The sequence below is a fragment of the Camelus bactrianus genome, chromosome 11 (genome assembly GCF_048773025.1).
Source record: "Camelus bactrianus isolate YW-2024 breed Bactrian camel chromosome 11, ASM4877302v1, whole genome shotgun sequence".
In the NCBI taxonomy this organism is placed as follows: domain Eukaryota; kingdom Metazoa; phylum Chordata; class Mammalia; order Artiodactyla; family Camelidae; genus Camelus; species Camelus bactrianus.
The window spans coordinates 81,241,169-81,263,564 of record NC_133549.1 but is presented as its reverse complement, the minus strand read 5'-3'; the positions used below and the strand labels follow the sequence as shown (position 1 = coordinate 81,263,564).

Below are 22,396 nucleotides of genomic sequence, written 5' to 3'. Positions count from 1 at the left end.
TGAGAAGAAGCAGAATGTTCAGAAAGATTACAATAGATGAAGCATGGCATGATGGTCAGTTTTATGTGTGTCGACCGAAAAAAAAAGCACAACCTAAAGGTTGACAGTTATGTTTTACTCAGCAGACTTTCTAAGGACTTCAAGCCCAGGAGAGAGCCTCTTGGATAGCTGTAAGGGAAAAGCCAGGATATACAGGAGTTTTATAACAAAAACCAGGTAGTGGGAACATCAAAAGATTACTAAAATTAGAAAACCAGACATCTCAATTTAATGCATTTAGTGCTTTTCTATATATGGAAAGATGCAAACGTCTGGGCTCATTGAAATCATGCTTTGATATGTGCCTCAGCTACCTGGGCCCAGTATTCTGTGCTTTCCCATCCTAAGTCCCCTCAGGGGGCACCGCTGGGGATGGCTGCAGTGGCTGATGGCTCTATGGCAGGCATCCTTGTTCCATCCCGACTTCCCTCAGGGCTCACTGTGGGATGGCTGCAATGTGGTGGCTTGATGGCTGCAACATTCTTTGTTTACTAATATGGCAGGCAATATTTTCCATTGACATGTGTCAATGTGACCAGGCTACAGCACTCAAGTTATTCAATCAAACACTGATCTAGGTGTCTCTGTGAAGATGTTTGAAGATGTGATTAATATCAACAATTAGTGGACTCTGTGTAAAAGAAATTATCCTCGATTGTCTATGTGGACCTGATACAGTCAGTTGAAAAGCTTTCAGAACAGAAATGAGTTTTCCCTAAGGAAAAAGAGATTCCTCCTGTGGACGTGTTGCTGAAAGATTGGCCCCCATGCCTGATGAGCCGAATAACTCAGAGACAAGGTCTTAGAAGAAAATAGGCAGCTTTATTATTTTGCCGGGCAAAGGGGACTCACAGCAGGCTAGTGCTTTAAAAACTGTGAACCCGCCTTAGGGTTGGGGCATAGTGATTATATAGTGGACAAATTGGGGCATAAAAGGGGATATTAACTAACAAAAGTCTCTGGTAAATCTTCCTCCGAAATCTTGGCGTGTCTCTCCGGTGTCATGAGGCTGTCTGGTGGTCCAGGGGGGTCATCCGCCCATGACCTTCTCTATCTGATCAGATTCATCAGGTGCCAGGAGGAACTTCAGAGGGTCTGGTCATTCTCCTGAGATTATTGTCCCATGACTCCCTTTCTGGGGGAAGGACTCAAAATCCAAACATGATTGTAAATTTCAATTATCAGAGTAAGGTAAAACAGACAGGGAAATCACTAGCTCTAACTCTAACAATGGGCCTGGGGCTGGGAGCAGTGTCCGGTCAGTCCAGTTTGCTGACCACTCTAAAAGCAAACAGTAGGCATAAGGCTAAGAGTTAGCCTAAGCGTGGCCATTTTATTCAGCAGCAGCATCTGCACCTGCCTGAGAGTTTCCAGCCCACCCATCCTGATAGCCTGACCCACAGCCTTCAGACCTGCTCACCCAGCTCTCATAATCACATAAGCCAGTCTTTGCAGTAAGTCCCTTCATATGAACACACATCCTTCTGATTCAGTTTCTCTGAAGGAATTCCCTCAGACACACATGGAAAAGGTAAAGGAGTGAGTGGATGAGGGCAGGTAGGGCAAGACTGTGAAGGGTGAGTGCCCGAAGTGAGTGCTTTATCCCAAAAGCAAATGATTCTCAAAAAGTGCTCCCACCTGCATCGTTGGCTTGAGGATGGGGACAAGGGGAGGGAACAAGAGAAAAGCCAATCCATCAGCACTTCCACCCCTACCTTACTTCACTTTATGTTCAGCTGGAGTACCTCCACTATATTAAGGAAAACTTTTTTAATGTTTTAAGCACAAAATATGTACTGTAGCATTATTTATGAGGGAAAGCAACCCAAATGCCCAATAACAGTGGACTAATAAAGGAAATGGTGGTATAGCCACAAAAATAGATATTACACTGTCGATGAAATATTTAAAACATGAAATTACATGGGAAAATATATAATATTAAGGAAAATGGAAATATGAGAGGAAATTGCACATACAATGTGTTCTTAGTGATGTAAAAAGTCTAATGTAATTAGTAAATATTTACTAATTGCTTTCTTTGCATGTTGACTCATTTGTATATCAAACTTTATTTTCCATATTTTCTACAATGATAGTTCGCTCCTTTCATTGAAAAAGTATGTGGAGTTTTTTTTTTTTAAATAGCCATTTTATTCTTAGATTTGAAGGGCAGTTCCACAGGCATCCTTCACACCTTCTCCAGATTTCCTGGAGCGCGTATTTTGCCTGGCAGGGGTTGGATCCCACTTTTGCACCATCTTCATCCACCCGATCTCAACTGTGCCCAGGGTCTTTCATGTCCAATTTGATTCCCAGAGAATCCTTCTTTTGATCAATAAAGCCGGTCCCACTGAAATCTGCCCTCATCGCCCACCTGTGGAGAATGGCAGGTACTCACTCTCTGCCCAGAGTGGTGGTCCTGCCCGGCACAGGAGGAAGCAGGATTCCTCACCAGGTGGAGCCTGCCTTTGACCTGTCTCTTTGCCCATCCCCCAAAGTGAGTGTACCAGACAGGTGACTCCATATACCCACTGCCTCAAATGGAATGAACTTATTTTTCTATTTAGTTCAACCCATCACTGAATGTCTACCACAATCAGACCCAGCTGGGTTTAGAGGAGGGCAAGGATTGGCATGAGGGTGTGGGGGAGGGGGAGGCGAATGTGGAAGACTTTTGAGATCAGGTCACAGAAGTTAGGAAGCTCGCCTCTAGTGTGCAAAGCCTTCTACAACCATCTCTTCCAGGCCTCTGCCCACCACCAGTTAGAAAGCCGACCAGTAACTCCACCAGGCCACCAGTTCCCCAGGTACTGGATCTAACTCTAAGTGGAACATCCTTGCTGTGGAGTCCACATCCTAGGAGTGGATTTCCCTAGGACTTCCAGCCATTGGTCCACTTCCATGAGCCATCTCCTAGTCTCCTTTCCCATCACAAGCCCAGCCTACCTAGCCCCAAGTTTCTTCAACCCCTCACCTCCTGAAGCACACCAACCTCTTCCAGACAACCCCCTCCCTGGGTGCCAGATTTGGCTTTTCTTGTCCAGGCCTCTCTCTGCTGGCTGCCCTGCCTCCCACTACACACTGACGTTCTCAAGGCCTGAGCGTGGCTGGCACTTTAGCGCCCAGCTGCACCTGGCTCTGAGTAATAATCAGCAAAACCTGAAATCAATGCTGACGGGAGGGAGGCTGTGCATTTCAGAGTATCAGCTCAGGTGCGGCTAGGTCCAAAAGCTTTCCTGACTCCCTGGGTGGGCTCCTCTTGCCACTGTAGACTCCCAGCGCACCCCTGCTCTATGTAGTCACAGCATGGATAATTGCCCAGCCGTGTGGCCTCCCACTCACACTGGGAACTTGGTGAGAGCAGGGATTCTGGTTTTCTAGGGGTCCCTGGAGCTCAATCCTACTGCCTTACAGGAACTTAGCGCTGAGGGAGGCCAAGGCAGGAAGGAGGGGTGAAGAGTCAAAACAGTGATTGAGAAACTGAGTGAATGAAATGGATGGCGGGAGGGAAGAGGGGATAGAAGCTGCGCTGGCCCCAGTTCCCTGATTGCTAAAACAGACACCAAGCCCTCGAGGTGAGATGCAGGAGTGAGTGACCCCTTCGGTGTCCGAGGCAGTCGGGAACTGTCAGAGCAGCAGGAGGGCGGGACGGGGCGGGGACAGAGGAGCAGGGGCCGGGGGAGGGGGGAGGGAGGAAGCGGCGGCGCAAGGGGCGGGAGAGGTGCGGACTTGCGCGCCGAGGCTCCCTGTGCTTGCTAAGCGCACGACCCGGGCCCCCGCTGCCCTCCATCATGCCCTCCTACACCGTCACCGTGGCCACCGGCAGCCAGTGGTTCGCGGGCACCGACGACTACATCTACCTCAGCCTCGTGGGCTCCGCGGGCTGCAGCGAGAAGCACCTGCTGGACAAGCCCTTCTACAACGACTTCGAGCGCGGCGCGGTGAGGGCGCGCGGCCCCGGCGGGCTGGGGCTGCCGGGACGCGGTGGGGGCGCGCTGCGGACCTGTCTGGGAGGCGGGGGTGGGGGGGCTTCCAGGGTGAGGTCTGTAGGGCGCCGTGCTTCTCCCCTGGGAGCAGGAGAAGGTGCAGGCTTTGCTGTCGGTTTCACCGATCGGTACCTGGAGGCTCTGAGCGGCTCCTTAACTGGGAAAGTGCTGTGACCAGCGTTACTTATGTCCGACTTTGCAGGGCTCCTACCGCAGGTCCTGGGGGTCATGGGGAGTGATCGTGCTCACGGATCCTGCGGGTCCTTGCCCTGCTGTGAAGCACCAGGGATGGCACCTCGGAGCAGTCGCGGGCTGCGAGGAGAAAGAGCAGGTTTGGGGATCCAGAGATTTGCGTTCCATCTTGGCCTGACCACTAGCTCACTTTTGCCCCTCTCTGGGCCTCAGTTTACCCAAATGTAAAATGGAAAGGATTGGCTTCAGATTGCTCTGTGAGCCCCAGCCGTGGCCCTAAGTGGCACCAGTTGATGTCTCCACACCTGCGCAGCTCACAGTCTCAGGATAGGTCCCCAGAAGAATGCAGAGGGCAGGAACTAGAGACCCCAGGCCAGGAGAAGCCTTTTGCAAACCTGGAGGTTGTCACTGCCTCCCAGCAGCGTGTACCCCAGGGAGCACTTCCATCCAGGCTCTGAGGGCTCAGAGGAGGAAGTGGGAGGAGGGCTTCCCTCCTCACTAGAGACCCTGGAGGGAGGGGAGTTCGTGAAGCAAAGGGAGCCCATGCTGACTGCACGTCTAGTTGGTGGTGCCCGGCACTGTGTGAGGTCGCGCACAGGTGGATTCATTCAGAAGTGGGCTCCTGATGGTGACCTGGACAAAAGTCCCAGCTTGTGAGCATGGCAGGTTACAGTACTCATCGAGCGTTTAGTATGACGTGCCCAGACCACTGGGCTTATTAAATGCTCATTGTTGAAGTGCTCATTAAATGACTATTGTGATAGTCCCAACAGAAAAAAATCTGTTCCCTTCTGCTACCTTCAGCTTCTGAACTGGACCAGAAAGATTTAGACTTCACAAAGCTGTCTTTTCACCACTTCATTGATTATTACGTTGAACCATAATGAATTGCTCAGAGTTGACTATTTTTGACAAGCAAAACTGGCAATTTTATGTGGTTCAACCAAATACTTCTTTAGATAAAATTCATGAAGCGTGTTTTAGGTCTGCAGAACCTAAAGTTAGCAAATAATGACTCCTTTTCCAGATTCCAAACCCAAAATGGGCTTGATTCCTACTCAGGAGCCTCAGAACCTTGCTCTCAGCCAACCTGACAGTCAAGTTCAGCATATTAACCTGGCTTGAGCACACGTCTAGAAGAGTTAGGTGTTGAGTATAAGAACAACCTCTAATTGTTTGGTTTCCCCAACCGGGGAACTGGCCCTGAGGATGGCCATGTAGGAGGGCCAATGAATCATCCATTTGGGGTGATGCCCTCGGCCATTTCTGGAGCACCATCATTTATTTCCATTATTTCATGGATTCCCCCAACACTTCTGGGAGAAAGACAGGGTACTAACTGGTTCGTCTTTATAATCAAGTCTTCAGTGGGCTCCATTCTACCCCACACCGCACACATCTGTCTGCTTACACTGTGCAGCAACCCGGGTGTGGCTTCCTGGAGGGGAGACAGCAGTGTGACCATAACAGGGCCATTGGAAGAAAGGTGAAAGCACCCATCTGTTCGTTATTCCCCACCCTGCCTAGAGAATTCATTCAAATGACATTATGGTTAAACACCTTAGTGAGAGTCCCAGAGGCAAATTTCAGGAGAGATTTGCATGTCACATTTCCATTGGGGTGAGAGGGGCAGGTCAGGAGGGGCTGCTGCACTGTGAGCCAATTGACTGGCTCTGAAAGTCTCTTTGAAAAAAAAAAAATAGCTTTTGAGAAAGTTCCTGTTGATGCAAAGTTACTCCACACTTCGTCTTGCATAGCCAAGAGCTGCTTCCTCATTCTCCCGCCAATATCTCTTTAAGGACAGTCGGTCCTTTTTGGGTAAAGGTGAAGAAGAAATCTTAGAGGAAGTACTTGCAGAGAAGACAAGGCTATGCCATTTTACCTGAAAAGTGTGACAATCATTTCAGATAGTAACAGTAACAACAATAAAGACTATTTCTAGGCAGCCAATTCAGTCATTTCCAGCTCAACAGGTCAACTTCGCACTCCCCTTGTGCAAAATTCAGTCCAATAATGGATGGGACTGATTTCTTTTCTCAGTAAATAGAGCCGCAGATCCCTGGTTATTCTCAACAGAGTTCTGCAGAGTGATTCATGACAGGGCTGGGAATCTGCGTCCTTCACACGTGAGATTCTCCTGTCAGTGGTCACGCCTTCATTGGCTGCCCCCATCTGCTGGGAAAGCCCAGGCTGTGGGACCATGTAGCCCAGATACTACCCCAGGTTTAGGCAAATTTAGCAAATTGATTTGTTGCTTCGACTCTCTCGATTTAAAGTAATTCGGGTCAGATGGGATGACTTTCACAGATCGGAGGACTTCTGGGGGAATTTTACCTGACCCTTTTCATTTCACGGTAGCACTTCTCGGAAAGCAAAGGGCAATAGAGTGATGTTTGGTGTATCGTCTTTGAATGTCCTCAGTAAGTGTGAACAAGTCTTACGATTATACATACTTCCTAAGTATTTTCAATGGATAGTCTTATAATATAGTCATAAGGAATATATTCTAGAATACCAGCTTTTCAGAAATAAGAATATATTTCTGAAGAATATTTCCTTCTGATCCGCAATCTCTCTCTATCCTTGCCTTCTCTCTCTGCCCCATTTCTTCCCTACATCCTGCCCCCTCTTCCTCCCTCTTGTCCTTCCTCTGCTCTCTGGCCCTCACAATTCCCCTGAGTCCCTCACTTCTCCCTTCTGCTCTATCTCCTGGATAGCCCCAGCTCCCCCATTCTCTGCTCCCTCAGTCTCCCTAACCACTGGCCCTTTTCTCCCTCTGTCTGCCCTGGTCTCTCCTTTGTCTACCCCTCAGTCATCTCCCTCTCTCTCTCTCCTCCTCAGCCACCTCCTCTCCCCTTCCACTCCTCCCCAGCCTCTCAGCCCCTTCCGAGATGGGCAGTCCAGGTGGGGCCACTTTGTGACTGTCCTCTGTCCTTGCTCCAGCAGGGATCTGGGGCAGAGACAAATGAAACCTTTCTTTAAGTGCTGACATAAAGAGCAAATGAAAACTGGCCAACACTTTGCTGAAATATTCAAAAGCCTTCGAGCCATGTATCCAATACAGTGTTGACAGCAACAGGTGAAATCAGCAAACTGGCCCTTCCCTGAAAGGAGGCTGGTAAATATCTTGTTCCCTGGCTCCACATCTCTCTCCAGCATCTGACCACTCACCACCTCTGCCACAAGTGACTCCATGCTCCAGCCTCCTCCTCCTCCAGTTCCCCACCTCCTGGCTCTCTTGTTCTCTACATCTGAAATGCCATGCACATCTCTTTTCCTCTGTATTCAACTCACCTCTGAAATCTCACCAACTTCCAAGAGCTGCCTCGAATGCTGTCTCGTAGGAAGCTTTTCCATGTCCCCCACCCCACCCCCACGTTGCCTTTTCATACTCCATGGAAGGATTGAACCAGAGCTGGATGCCAGGTCACCTGGCTCCCAGTCCAAGGCTTTTCTCCTAATGTGGCCACAGAGAACAGTGGAGCAACCCAGGCTGGGCCATCGCACAGGTGTGGTTTCTAATTACGGGGCCACCAGTGACTTACTAGCATGGTAGCTGCCTGACCTCTCTGAGCCTCAGTTTCCATCTGTAAAATGGGATAATCAGCCCCTCGGCCATGCACACATACTGTATCTACTGAGGGCCTGTTACATACCATTCGCTGATGATACTGTCCACTGGGCAGAATGGACATGTGATGTCAGTGTGTCAGAGCAAAGAGTCAACAGACACGAGGCCTGGGGAGAGGAGGAAGGAAAGTAGTCACATCCTATAGCTCCTTGTAACTTTCTAAGACCTGACTTTACTGTTTGGCACTCGGGGCCCTGGAGGCCCTTTCTCTGTCCTCTGTGACTCTCCAACAGTGGTCCCCTTGGATGCCAGAGCCATGGTCACCAGACTTTGTCCCTAAGACTTCCTGAGTTAGGTGGGACTGAACTCCTCGGGTCCTGGTTCACCTCCAGTAGCTTTGGGCCTGAAGTCAGGGCCAGCCAGAGACAAGCCAGACTAGCCAGCCTGTCCCTCCCCCTGCCAGAGACCCTGTCAGATGGCATACTGAATCCCCATAAGACTACCCAGTGATTTCCTTCCGGGTGAAACTCTAGGGCCCTCTGCCAGGTACCAGGAGGGGGGGTGGGGAACCTGGAGGGTCCCATTCTCCTGTGACTGTCCCACAAGGGTGCTGAAGGGTGACCCTGCTCAAAGCTGCTCCCTGCCTTCCTTGTAAGCCACCACCCACAGCTGGACATCTGGCCCTCCCTCTGAGAATTGCCCAGTCCTGGGGAGGCTCCCTTAGCTCTATCTCCTTCCTGTTTGTGGTCCAAGGTGCTGGGCTCATCCTTCCCCTGAGAACATCCACCTCAGATGCCCGTGGCACCTGTTACCTGAGAATAGCCGTCCTCTCCTCCTTCACCTCAACCTTCCTGGCATCAAACCTGCCTCCCTCCCCCACCAACCTACATCAACCCCTCCGAGCCACAGAAAAGCCACTTCCCCTAGAGCGGTGGCCCCAGGCGCCGGGCCGGCCCAGGGCTCACCACACGCTGACTTCCCTTTGCACAGCTTGCACTGCCAGCAACAAGGATGCCTCCCATTCTCACTCAGTCTGGAGTGGGGGTGGGCCCTGCAGACATCCAGTCTTGGGCCACCCAGTCCCCACCCTGCTTCTCCACATGGATGTTCGGCCTCTTGTTCCATCAAAACCTTCCTGCCTGGCCCACTGATGCCTCAGCTCTGGGGGAACCCCCACATCCCCCAGAAGCCATTCAATAAGAGCTGTGTCCTTCCATTCCTCTCCCTCCTTCCAGCAAATCAGGTCACCCAGCCCCTCTCTGGGACTCCTCTCCCAACTTTGTACTGGGGGCCTGCTGCGTTCTCCCCAGGGATCGGTACCCTGTGGTACAGACAGGCCTCCCTGCCTGAGGTCCCACCAATCCTGGGGGCCCCTGCCCTCCCGCAAGACACACTGTGGGCCAGGAGGGTTCTTTCGCCTGCCGGACGGGGCATCTGGCAGGACAGATGTGCTTCCACACCTGTCAGGGCCCCAGCACACAGGCTGCCCCTGGGTTCTCAGAAGCTGTTTCTACGTGAGGACCCAGGCCCCGACCACAGGGCACTGGAGGGGGAAGCTTCCGCTTTCTAACCACAGATGTCTGGCATCTGCAGCAACCAGGACACGTCCCTAAGTTGCTATCTGTGCTCAGAGCCAAGGGGTTTGCTGAAACAGTCCAACTTTCCACTTCTCTGTGACGTCCTCCCTGGGGTGTCCTGGCAGCTTGGGGGGAGATGGGTGGAAATGGGGACCCACGGGGTCATGTGCAGATGAACACCCCTCCACTTTTTCTATCACAGCGGAAACTAAGTTTGGCCACCAAGGAAGAAGTTCAAGGATGGGTGAAATCTAGCTTCCAAAGTGGCCTTAGAGGGCATCAAATCCGAGGATTCCCAAACCGGTTGGTCTTTGGAACACCCAATGCAACGCTTGAGCCCTGGTCCTTCCTTTCTGGCTGGCGTCGAGAGCTGCACATGCGCAGATCACCCAGCAGCCGTCGAGGGGCCGCCCAGCCCCGCCTCCGGGGGTCTAGCAGCAGGGCCAGCCTCAACTCAGCACTGCGAGGCGGGAACTGCTCACCTGATTTTCTCAGCATCACTGTGGCTCAGTGAACTGCAGAGGCCCCAGGACACACTTGAATCGGTGCAACTTCACTTGTAGCTGAGCCTTCCCATTGCCTGTCACTCAGGTACTTGCCCCACTGAGAATGAGAGAGATGGAAAGGCCTGGGCTGGAATTCCAGCTCTGCCGGTTAGCAGGGAAGTGGGACTCACGGAGCCTCGCTGTCTTTAGCTGTCTTTATCTGAGACAGGGCCTAAGTCCCCGCCCTTCCCAAAGTTGTGGGATGTACAGCAATGTCAGCAGGCCCTCTGCAAGCTGGCAAGGGCTGTCCCTGTGTGCAAGGGCCAGTTTGCCCCTCCAGCTCTGTCGGGTAGCAAGACCAGCAGGTTTGCTGCCCTCATGAGTGGGGGCAGCTGCGAAGGCCCTCACCGAGCACCAAGCATGTTTTTTTTTTTTTTCAAAAATGCAGTGTATAATTTATTCCTTGGTACCAATAAATTCTCATATTACAAAGGCAATTTAGTGGAAGAATGTTCCTTTTGATATTTGTTATCTGAGATAATGCAAACAGAACTATACATTTAAAAAAATTTTCATTTAGATAGCCAAAAAAAAAAAAGACAACAAAAAAAATTTTCCTTTCTTACAGGTGGACCTGATTGTTTTCTTTATAAAGGCCTCCAAAGCCAAAAACAGCTTAAAACCTCATTAAAATGAATTAAAAATTGTTTTACTAAACTACTGGTTTCCGGCATCATTCCCTGTTTTCTGTTGTTTTGTTCTGTTGTTCTTCTTTGTCTGTTTCTTCTCTTGCTCTTTTTCCTGGTCCAGCTGCACCATTTTCATCATGTTCATCATCACTGTCAAACTGAGTTTTCTTGCCCTGAAACTGTGGTTTTCCCTTAGCAGACCCAGTCTGGACAGTTTGATTTCCCTTTTCCTTTTCTTTTAAAAGAGGAGTCTCCCCCTCCTGCAGCCTGGCCAGGTGCAGACAGCAGAATGTCCCTCTCCGAGCAGCACCATCCATTACTCAGTCGACTTACCCCTCCATAGGGGCAGAGCTGGGGAATCACCCAGGACCCAGCACAGAGCCGTGCCAAGGGCAGGCATCTGGCAGGTGTCTCAGCCAAATGAGCTGAGGGGTGACACAAAGGCTCAGGAGCCCCCAGACAGTCTGATTTGCCTTTTTTTCCTCCCAGGTTGATTCTTATGATGTGACGGTGGACGAAGAACTGGGCGACATCCAGCTGATCAAAATTGAGAAGCGCAAGTACTGGCTCCACGATGACTGGTACCTGAAGTACATCACGCTGAAGACGCCCTGCGGGGATTACATCGAGTTCCCCTGCTACCGCTGGATCTCGGGGGAAGGCGAGATCGTCCTGAGAGATGGACGAGGTGAGTGCTTCAGGCCCATTCCACTCCCTAGGCTTCCCAGGAGCCAAGAGGGCTTACAGGTCCTCCTTCCCCAAAGAACTGTGTTCGTGGAAGTAATGATGCCGGCCGCCGTGGTTGAGCACCTGCTCTGTGCCTCGATGCACCTGCAGGAGGTGTGACCTTCCTCCGGAGAATAACAAGCCCGGGGGCTCAGGGTGGAGTGACCGGCCCCAGGCTACACATCTGGCCATGGCCCCTCTGTGTGCTGCAGTCCTTCAGGGGAAGACTGCTACCCCCTTTCTCTCAGAGGGTGACTGGGGTTCCTAGTAGCAGGTACCCCTGGGATGAGCTCCTGGAAGGGCAGTTCTCCAGCTGAGCTCCCATCTCTCCTCTCTGAGGTCACAGTAGGGCTTGGGCTCCAGGGACCCTAGGCAGGCGGGAGAGGGAAGCGTGCCCAAGTGCCAGCTCAGAAGCGCCCTGGACAGACCTGGAGTTCACAGTCCCCAGTCATTAAATGTGATGTCCCACTTTTTGCTGAAAGAGAACAGAACCTAAAATCTGCCCTCTTAAGAGCAAGACCCTTAAATGGGCAGACCCTATCCTGGCACTTCCTCAGAAGGCCATTCTTCGTAAGAGACACGCAGCTGGCCTGGTGCAGAGGAGGAAATGGACAAGCAGATGGCAGGGGTCAGCTGAGGCCACTCTCCCTCTGAATGACCCCCACCCCCACCCCCACCTTGCACACCAGCCTCTTAGTGTGCATGAGCCGAATGCATGCCTCAGCACAATCCTACCTGACCTTAGTCATGGCCTTTCAGTTCTCTCACACTTGAAACCTGGAATGACAAATCTTAAGATGCTGTGTATCCACCAGAATAACGAGGAAAGTAATACCTGCTGGCACCAGTGGCCCCGTGTAAATTCCTAGGTAACAGGGCATCTCCCATCACTAGTTCATTGGCTCTTCCCAGAACTTCAGAAGAGCAGATAAAACAAGTATGATTATTACCCCTATTTTTTTAGCCAAGAAAACCAAAACCAAAAGGAAAAAACTCTTCTCTGCCTGGTGTTCTTAAACGATCAGGCCACATCCCACTGTCTCTGATATGGAATTTAACTTAAGAAACACAATTCAAAGAATATTTCCAAACTAAATGATTGGGGCTGAAAGGATTTTTATCCCTTGTCCTTCTGGCAGGGAAAAGATGACCAAATGCACCATTGTCTTGCGGTGGCCAGAATGTAAAAGGTGGCAGGCAGGGTATTTCTCTTTTTGTGAAAACACAAGCTCCACATCTTCCTCCTGCCCAGCTCCCAGCCAGGGTCTCTGTTGTGCAGTCCTTCTTCCCCCAGACCCCAAATCTCTCCCTGCCGAAAGCATGCAGCACATTCAAATTGGGATATTCAGAAGATGTAGGTCAGTGTGCAGGGCCGTGAGCATGGCTGGTCCTGGTGGGGTCGGGGCAGAGAAAGAATGCCAGATTAATCCAGAAGGGGAGTGTCCTGGAGCCAGAGCTCCCTCGGGAGGGGCTGTGGCCCGCTGTAGAGATGCAGACAGCCTGGGGGGACACTGCAGAGAGGCCAGGAATAAATATAAATGTCCTTTCCTCACTCTCCGATGCCCTCCACTTGCTAGGCAGGGTTCCTAGTGGCTGAACCCAATGTGAATTGCCTGACGATCAGGGACTTTTAGGAACAGGACAAGGTGAAGGGTGGATCTGGAGGGGCACATGGAAGCCATCCAGCACATTCCACTTGTCGGCTGCTGTGTAACAATCTCAGTGGCTTTAAACAGCCATTTTGTTTTGCTCGTGTTCTTAGGGGTCTGGATTTGGGGAAAGGCTCAGCTGGGCGGTTCCTCTGGGAGCCACGGGGCATCGGCTGAGGGGGAAAGGGCTAGAGTTTTCCCTTCTAAGATGATTCTTCTCTCACGTGGGTAGCACCTCAGGGCTCTGTGGTCTCTGTCAGTCCACATAGTGTGTCGTTTTTAAGGCCTCCCCAGGGAGCCTGGGCTTCTCACAGCTTGGTGGTCCCAGGGGAGCTGCACTTCTTATGTGACGGCTGACTTCCAAGAGGAAGTATTCTGAGAGACAGGAAATGGAAGCTGCCACTTCTTCACGCCTGGCCTGGAAGCTGGCACAGTGTGACTTTCTACCATATTCTGTTGGTCCAAGCAGTCACAGAGCCCACCAGACCCAAGGAGGACAGAGACCACCTCTCAGTGGAAGGATGGCAGGGAATTTGTGGCCATCTTTAGTCCCCCACGTGGACACAATAACCAATCCTCAGACAACCTGGAAATGAGGGGGCCCAGCCCACAGGCAATTTACTCACTCACCACATGGTAACCTCTGAAATCTACTATTTCACCACTGCACTGGGGATGACCATAAAAGTCAGAGGGCCGTCACCCTGATCCCAGGGACCCCAGGCATCTATATAAAGGAACAGCCTCATCAAGGCACTCATATCAGTCTTTTGGAATCTGCCTCCCTGAACCCTGCTGCAGTCAGTCACCTGCCACATTCCAGAAGTTCTATTAGTCACCAGGGTGGAATGTTCCAGCACCATCAGGAAGCTGTCTGCCTTTTGGAACTTGGCAAGTTACAGTTCTACGTGTTCTGAACTATTCATTCAATTCCTCAGGGCAGGGCGCCTGAGAAGTAGGCGGGTTCTTTGAGGTGGGTTAGAGGTGATGAACGTGCCTCCTCCAACCAATGAGATTTCTTGTTACAGTTAAGACTCACCTTGCCTTCAGTGGCCTCAAGCTTCCCCTGCTGGTTGGCTTTCCATCCCCATGGGAGAATGCAGCCGTGTCCCATTAATCTTCCTCTTTGGGTCCCAGTTCCAAGCCTGGGACTGGAGCTGCCTCAGCCAGAGTACAGTGGGGCAGAGAGCCCTAAGTGTGGCTCAGAACCGTTGGGTGCTGGTCTGCGATGAAGTGAGTACAGAGACTGAGCACAGGTTTACAAACTTCTAGTAACTTGCCAGAATACCTCTATGATGGGTACATCTGATGGTCAAAGCAGGGCTTGTATTTTGAAGGACTTTGGCTTGTTTTTTAATTTCATTTCCCTAGTAGTTCACTTCTATTGTATTTTACAAACATGTCAGCCTGTAAAGGAATGAAGATATTAAAAAACCTGGCCCTTCAGGACAGAGAAGTGGAGAAGCACATTTATCGGCCCTCTTTGCAGGAGATGCTCTGGAATCCTGCTAATCAGGGCTCTGTTGACTGTGTTCACTGGCTTTACCTTCAATAATAACATAAAGGGTAATCATGGGTAATCATGATCTGACCTCTCCTGCTCTAAAGGTCCTGAGAAGTGTCACCCTGCCCTTAGCTACCTGCCCCACTCCTGGAATGAGAGATGAGATACCTTTGAAGTCTAGCTTGGAGGGAGGAAGAGAAGGGTCAGGTCCATGAGGAGTATAAGGACCACAGTGATAAACATTATTCCCATTTATTAGGCACTTACTGATTCCAAGCTCTGTGTGGATTTAGTGAGAGATTTACTGCAATCTCTCACTAAATCCCCACCATGGCCCTAGAAAGAGGCATCTTTATCTCCATTTTACATGGGAGGAAGTTTAGGTAACCTACACCAGATCACACAGCTTGAATGAAACAGACCAAGTCCAAACCCAGGAAAGTCTCTTCCTAAGCCCACACTCTAGGACAAGACAGGCTGTTTTAGAATTGAGCTTCATCCTCAAGCCTCTGTGTCGGGACCACAGGAAACTGGACAGTTCCAGCATCTTGAGTCTTGCATCACACGTTTCTCCAGGAAGCAACCAACTGGACTTAGACACACGAGAGTCATGAGCCCCCACTGCTCTCTCGGGCAGCATGAAAACCCACAGTCAGCTGCCAGTTCTGCTCTGCATGAGAATTGCAGGAGTGAACTACTCTGTAGAGGTTTAAAGAAATCCGCCAAAGACCATGACACGCCTTTCCTCTGAGCTGAAAGGCAGCTCTGCACCAGGGTCCCCAGGATTCTTAGCAGAGACAGTGCCCTTGGGGCAGAGTGGAAGGTTAGAGCCTGAAGGTAGAAATCCACAGGGCAGGGCCAGAGATGGGCACACCCTGTGCCTGTCAGGAAGAGGCGGAGGAGAATTGTTGGCCTGCCCCCGGAAAGCGGGATGAGAACCGAGCCTGGCTTATGTCTCTGGATGTGATTCTCAGAGCCCCGAGATGCAGAGCTCCCCCTCCCGCACCCTGGCTTGCTAAGTGAGCAGGCAGGACAAGGAGGAATTGCATTCGGCTTTTATAAAGGGAGTTGGCTAAGAGCATGGGATTTGCATCTTGTGATGAAAATCCACTCATTAGTGCTCGCAGCACATATTACTAAAATTGGAACGATATAGAGATTAGTATGGCCCCAGCGCAAGGATGACATGCAGATTCATGAAGAGTTCATGGTTTGTTTTTTTCTTTTAACTACAATTTTAAAAAAATCCATTAATTAGGTGTGTGACCTTGGGCAAAGTTCAAGGGCTAATCTCTTCCACCTCCCTAAGCTCCCATTTCCTTGCCATAAAATGGGGGAATGTTCTGAGGCTTTGAAGATACATGCAAAGCACTTGGAACAGGCAGGGTGTCGGAGGGACACCTGAATGCTGAATGCTGTGACTGGACTTCTGTAGGCTCTTCTCACACACGTCCTTTCCTCACAGCAAAGCTGGCCTGCGATGACCAAATTCACATCCTCAAGCAGCACAGACGTAAAGAACTGGAAACACGGCAAAAACTGTACCGGTGAGTTATGACATCAGTCCAGTTGGCCATGGGGCCATGGTTTCTTCTGTCTCAGGGGCCTAACCCTGCCCCCATGTTATGACCCATCACCACCAATAAGGGATGACCAAGGCACTAAGTCTGTCCGGTGCTCCTCAGTCCCCAAGCTCTACCTTGACACCACCCCAGGCAGAAATGGTGAAGGAGTTATAAAAAACTTGAGATCAACCATATTGGCATTTCAGAGGAATGGGGCAGCGAAAGCTTGAATTTATCTAGATGTTCCCCCATTTCCCCTTATAGGGATTACCCTTCACTTCTTATGTCTTTTATAATAATTCAATTGTAAATATGATACATACTCTACAACAGAACTGACCCATCTTTAGCTAACAGACTAAGAAAAAAGAGAGGTCTCAAATTGTTAAAATTAGAAATTAGAGGGAACCTCAGTACCAACTTCACAGAAATTAAAATGCGTAAAATGGAATCATATGAACGACTGTATACCAACCAGTTAGATAACTTACATGAAATGGACAAATTCCTTAGAAAGACAGAAACTGCCAAAACTGACTGAAGAAGAAATCATCTGAGTAGACCAATCACAAGCAAAGAGGTTGAATACTAATCGTAAATTAATTTTAAAACTTAAAAGCAGTTTTAAGGTAGTTTTAGAACTTTCTACAAAGAAAAGCCCAAGCCCACATGGCTTCACTGGTAAATTCTACTAAACACTTAAAAAATGAATACCAATCCTGCATAAACTCTTCCAAAAAATAGAAGAGGAGAGAACATGTCTCAATTCATTGTATGAGATGAGTATTATACCAAAACCAAAGACGTTGTAAGAAAACTATACATCAGTGTCTGTTAAGAATATAAATACAAGTATTTTCAACAAAATACTAGCAAACAAAATCCAGCAGCACATAAAAGGCATTATACAATATGACTAGGTGGAATTTATCCCAAGTATGCGAGGTTGGTTTAATATCCAAAAATCAATTAAGGTAATATGCTATATCAACAAACAAATAAAAACCACATGATCATCTCAGCGGACACATGAGAGAGCACTTGACAGAACTCTACCCCCTTTCATGGTAAAAAAACAAAACAAAACACTCAAAAAATAAGAATTGAAAGGGACATCCTCAACCTGATAAAGGACATCTACAAAAAAACTCACAGTTAACATCATACTTAATGGGAAAAGACTGCATGCTTTCCTCCTAAAATCCAGGCATAAGATAAGTATGTTGGCTTTTACCACTTCTACTCAACATTGTACTGGAGGTTCTAGCCAGGGCAATTAGGCAAGAGGGGAAAAAAGACATCCGTATTAGAGAATAAGTAAAACCATTGCTATTCACAGATGACATGATCTTGTATATAGAAAATCCTAAGGAATTTACCAAAAAACTTTGGAAATCATGAACCAGCAAGGTTGCAGCATACAAGATCAATATACAAAATTCACTTGTTTTTCTATATGCTAGCAATCAGTAATCTGAAAATTAAAATAAGAAAACAATTCCAATCACATCAAAGGGAGTAAAATATTTATAAATAAATTTAACAAAATAAGTTTAAGACTTAACCAAAGGAAACTATAAAATATTATTGAAAGTAAAGAAAATCTAGATAAGATGAAAGACATTTCATGTTCATGAACCAAAGGACTTAATATTGTTTAAATGGCATTACTCCCCAAAGTGATGTACAAATTCAGCACAAACTTTATCAAAATCTTAGCTGACTTTTTTGCAGAAATTGACAAGCTGATTGTAAAATTCATATGGAAATGCAAGGAATCCAGAATAGTCAAACAGTCTTGAAAAAAAAAAAAAACAAAGTTGGGTGATTTCACAACTTCTTAAAATCCAAAGTACTACCCCACTGTAGAAATCAAAACAATGTAGTGTTAGCATAAGGATAGATGTATAGACCAATGAGATAGAATTGAGAGTCCAGAAATAAGCCCTTACACTTATGGTCAATTAATTTTCAACAGAGGCAGCAAGACAATTAATTCAGTGGGGAAAAATGTCTTTTCAATAAATGGTATTGGGACAACTGAATAGCCACATGCAAAAGAATGAAGTTGAACCCTTACCTCACACCACATACATAAATTAACTTAAAATGGATCAAATATCTAAATGTAAAAGCTAAAACTATCAAACCTTGAAGAAAAACATGGGTAAACTTTCATGACCCTGAATTTGGGAAAGGATTTTTAGATGTGACCACAAAAGAAAAATAGATAAATGGACAGCATCAAATTGTAAAACTTCTGTGCTTCAAAGATACCATCAAGAAAGTAAAACAACCCACAGAACGGGGTAAATCATATTTGTAAATCATATATCTGATAAGGGACTGGAATCTAGAATATGTAAAGAACTCCTGAAACTCAAAAATAAAAGATAAGTAATCCCATTTAAAAATAAGCAAGGACCTGATAAGGCATCTTTCATCTACTCTGGCCCCTGGAGACATTTGAGATTGAGATTCCTTCCAAGAGAAGGGAACAGAAGGAATCTGCGTAACAGTCAGCTTGGGCTGTGGGGGCAGAGAGGGAGTTTTCGGGGAGTGATGACTGTTACACTTCCCACGTATCCCTCTACAGTTCAGATTCTTACGAGGAATATGAAATATGCCAGGTTTTTTTTCAATCCAGTAAAGCAAGAGAAGGGGAATAATGGGGAAGCAGACATGCTTGTAATCCATCCGTTTTCACTTAATATATTTGGGATTATACTGTATATACAACTTGACAGCCTCCTATTTTCCCCCTTAGACGTATAGCAGAATTGTGTCCCCATATTTTTACAAACAGTATTCCAGTTTTTATGCAATTTTATATAATTTATATAATTTCATTGTATGAATGCAATTGTATGAATACATTCATACAATGTTTACTTAAACATCAGCCTGACTGGACATTTGGGAGGCTTCTAATTTTTTATTCTTATAAACAATGTGAAAACCTTTTTGCAGATTTTTTTATGCATTATTAAGTATTTCCTCAGGATAGATGCCCAGAAATGAAATTACTAAACCAAATAGCATAAGTTATTTATATATATTGACAAATTTCTCTTCAAAAATCTTTAACCAGTCTTCATGATACATGCATGCGCTGGATACCCATTTCGCTAGTACTTGCCATAGACCGGTAGTAGCTTTTATTTTTTTAACTTTTCTGATTTGTAAAAGCATGTCTCATCTCCTAGTTCCTTATCTTTCCCCTCCCCACTCTCAGGGTCCTACTGCTGCCCAGTGGTTGAGAAATCCCCACTGAGACCACTGATTGCAGCCCAGCCTCAAAATTATCTTTAGCTCTGTCCCCCTTTTCTTCCAAAATTTGTATTTCTATAAAACAGAATGAAAAATGGGAAACAGAGCCACACACCTGTGGACACTTGATATATTACGAAGGTGCTGACAGTGAGCAGTGCGGGGCTATTGCGCACCAGTACAGAAGTGGGGTGGGGGAGGTGGAGAAGGAAAAAAAAAAGAAGCAATTGGACTCTACCTCATGTCACTGAGAAAACTCATTTTTGGATTGAATAGACTTAAGTGTCTATTCAAAAGGCAAAACCTTATAGAAGATTCTTCATCATGACCTCAAGGAAAAAAAATAGATTTTTCAAACAAGACTCAGAGCACACTAATCATAAAGGAAAAGAGTGAGCTCACCTGTCTCGAAATGAGGAACTTCTCTTTGCTACGAGGCACCACAGAGAGAGTGAGAAGACAGCTCACAGAGTGACGGACAGGAATTATTATTCATGATATATCAAGGACCCCTACAAAAACAAAATCTATGAGGATTGTCAATTCAGTAGGAAAATGGGCACTGCGGTCACCACACAAAATACAAGTAGCAAGTGTATAAAAAGCTGCTTAGCTTCCTTCAGTTTATGTATTTATTTTACTGGCAGTACTGGGGATTGAACCCAGGACCTTGTGCTTGCTAAGCACGTGCTCTACCCCTGAGTTGTGCCCTCCTCCATCAGCCTCATTCATATGAGCTGCTGCTGCTATGCCCCCTCTCCCCCGACACACACCCTAGATGGGCTAAACTGAAACAACATCACAATACCCGAGTGTTATCTATTCTAGTACCTGTGTATAGCACAGGGAAATATATGCAAGATCTTGTGGTAGCTCATGGTGAAAAAGAATGTGACAATGCATATATGTATGCTCATGTATAACTGAAACATTGTGCTCTATATGGGAAATTGACACAGCATTGTAAACTGACTATTACTCAACAAAATAAAATTTAAAAAAATTAAAACAATACCCAAGTGTTAAAGACGGTGTGGAGGGGTGGGAAGGCTCAGGCACTGCTGACAACCTCTGTAGAACACAATTTTGCAACATCTGGTGAAACTGAAGTTACCTTCTAATCAATGGCCCAGAAATTCTCCTCCTGGATCCAAATCCATGTGCCTGTGCACCTGGATACATGTCCAGAGATATTCACGACGGTGTGATTTTATGAGAGCCCAAAAATGGAAGCCACCCAACATCCATCAACAGTAGACCAGATAAATAAATTGTCATAAATCTCCCCTGCAAGGAAGAGCAACGAACTGCTGGGACCCAGGGCAACGCGGATGAACCTCACAAATCCGGTGCTGAAGAACAGAAGTCAGACCCGGGTCTGGCCAGTCCATAAAGTTTGGAATTATATCGTTTAGGCAAACTTGTGTAGCAGTGGGATAATAAACAATAGAAGGGAAAGTAAGTATCACAAAGGTGAGATAATCAGGGAGGCTGAGTGGGCAGGGGGACTGAGGGTACTGGTGATGTTCTGATTTTTCATCTGGATGCTGATTGTACAGATGTTTTGTACACTTCTCTGCATATGTGAGTGTGTGCATATATACATATATTGCATACATACATTTACATAGCCTATTTCACAATAAAAATTTTTAGTGAAACTTTTATGTTTTTAGTGGCAGGTATGGGAGATTAATCTGATGCTACTGGGTAATGTTAAGGATCTATGAATTTGCAATTTGTTGTAGAATATTTGTGGGTAAGCTCTCAGCTCAGGCACCATATGATGTGTTTGGAGACTGTAGTACCTGGGTCAGTGCACAAGGTGTTGTTCAAGAGTCCTAAAGGGTTGGTGCTTATATGTCCCCTCCTTGACTTTCCTCCCTACTTCAACCACCCGTGGCAAAGCCCCTCCACTGAGTACCCTGTGTGCTTCTGGCCTTGTGAAAAGAAGGAGTCCTAGACTATGGTGATGTTAGACAGCTACCAGAGAATCAGGCTAGTTTGTGTTCTCCTAAGAGAGTGGACAGCAAGTCTTAATAGTTCCACACTAATTCAGACTAAGATGTGAATGGCTGATAAATTAAAATCAGTCTTAGAGGCATTTTGTCTTAACCCAGTATTTTCCAAAGTGTGTCCTGGAGCATTGGTCTCAAAACTTTCTCCCCAGAAAAAGGGTCCCATGGTAAAACAAGTTTGTGAAACTGTTTATCACATCCCCTTCCTAGAGGCAGGTTCACAATGCATATAAGCAGTAAGGATTCTGAAGTTCTGGGGTAATGGACCCCAGGTAATTTTTTTAACCGAGTGTTTCCCAAGAGAATTTGATATACGATTCTTAAAGTCCTGCAGAATGAGTGCTCTGTGCAGCACACTTTGGGAAACACCCTTTTCCCAGGGAGACGTGGATTCAGTGGTGTGTTTGTTCTACACGGATGGGGCTTTTGGCAGGGTCTAGGGAGATAGGGCAGAGGGTTTTCTGGTGAGATAGTCTGTCCCTTTCTTAGATCTAAGCGTCATTTTTTCCTTCCTCCTTGTACTCATCTGCCCTTTTCAGACCTCCTCCTCTGCTTCCATGCAGGAAACACTGAACTTTGCACCGTCTGCATATTCTTAGAGTTCCTCTTTCACAGGAATGCTCAGGCTTCCAGATTAGAGTTTGGATGTAAATTAAGGACTAAGAATAGTCTCCAGTATGTCAGACGTGGGCAAGTCCAGCTGGCCCTCGTCACTCAACCAGCCAGGCAAGGAGATGGAGAAGCCAACACAGGTCATAACCCAGTACCCGTGTTCCCTCACTGTGACTGCGTATACCTGTGCAGTACACACAGACACACACATGCATGCACAGAATGGATAGTCTGGTGGGGTTAATCTACATCATTTAATCTAATCATTCTTTGGCTTACTGTTTTTTTCACTCATCATTCTGTTTTGAAGAGCATCCAGTTGACACAGATAGATGCCGTCCTTTCATTTCAGCTTCTGTATATTGTGTGCATAAACCACCGTGTTCACAGGCTCCCCTGCTGGTGGATGTGTGGGCGGGGCTTTAATTTTTGTCTGTTACATGTGGCACTGCCACAAGCTTCCTCCTACATCTGGTCTCCTGGTGCTCTTGTGAAATACCAGTGACTCTA

The 22,396-nt window shown here is 47.4% G+C and overlaps 1 protein-coding gene and 1 pseudogene across 1 annotated transcript in view; both read left to right on the top strand.

The window, feature by feature from the left end:
• Window positions 1–3,747: 3,747 nt before the first annotated feature.
• ALOX5 (arachidonate 5-lipoxygenase) overlaps window positions 3,748–22,396 on the top strand; it is a 48,338-nt gene continuing 29,689 nt past the window's right edge. The window contains exons 1-3 of the mRNA XM_074374400.1: window positions 3,748–3,983; window positions 11,032–11,230; window positions 15,887–15,968. Coding sequence (XP_074230501.1) covers window positions 3,834–3,983; window positions 11,032–11,230; window positions 15,887–15,968 — 431 coding nt within the window. The 5' untranslated portion in view covers window positions 3,748–3,833. The remainder of the gene's footprint in view (window positions 3,984–11,031; window positions 11,231–15,886; window positions 15,969–22,396) is intronic.
• On the top strand, window positions 15,539–15,637 carry LOC123619301 (U6 spliceosomal RNA; annotated as a pseudogene).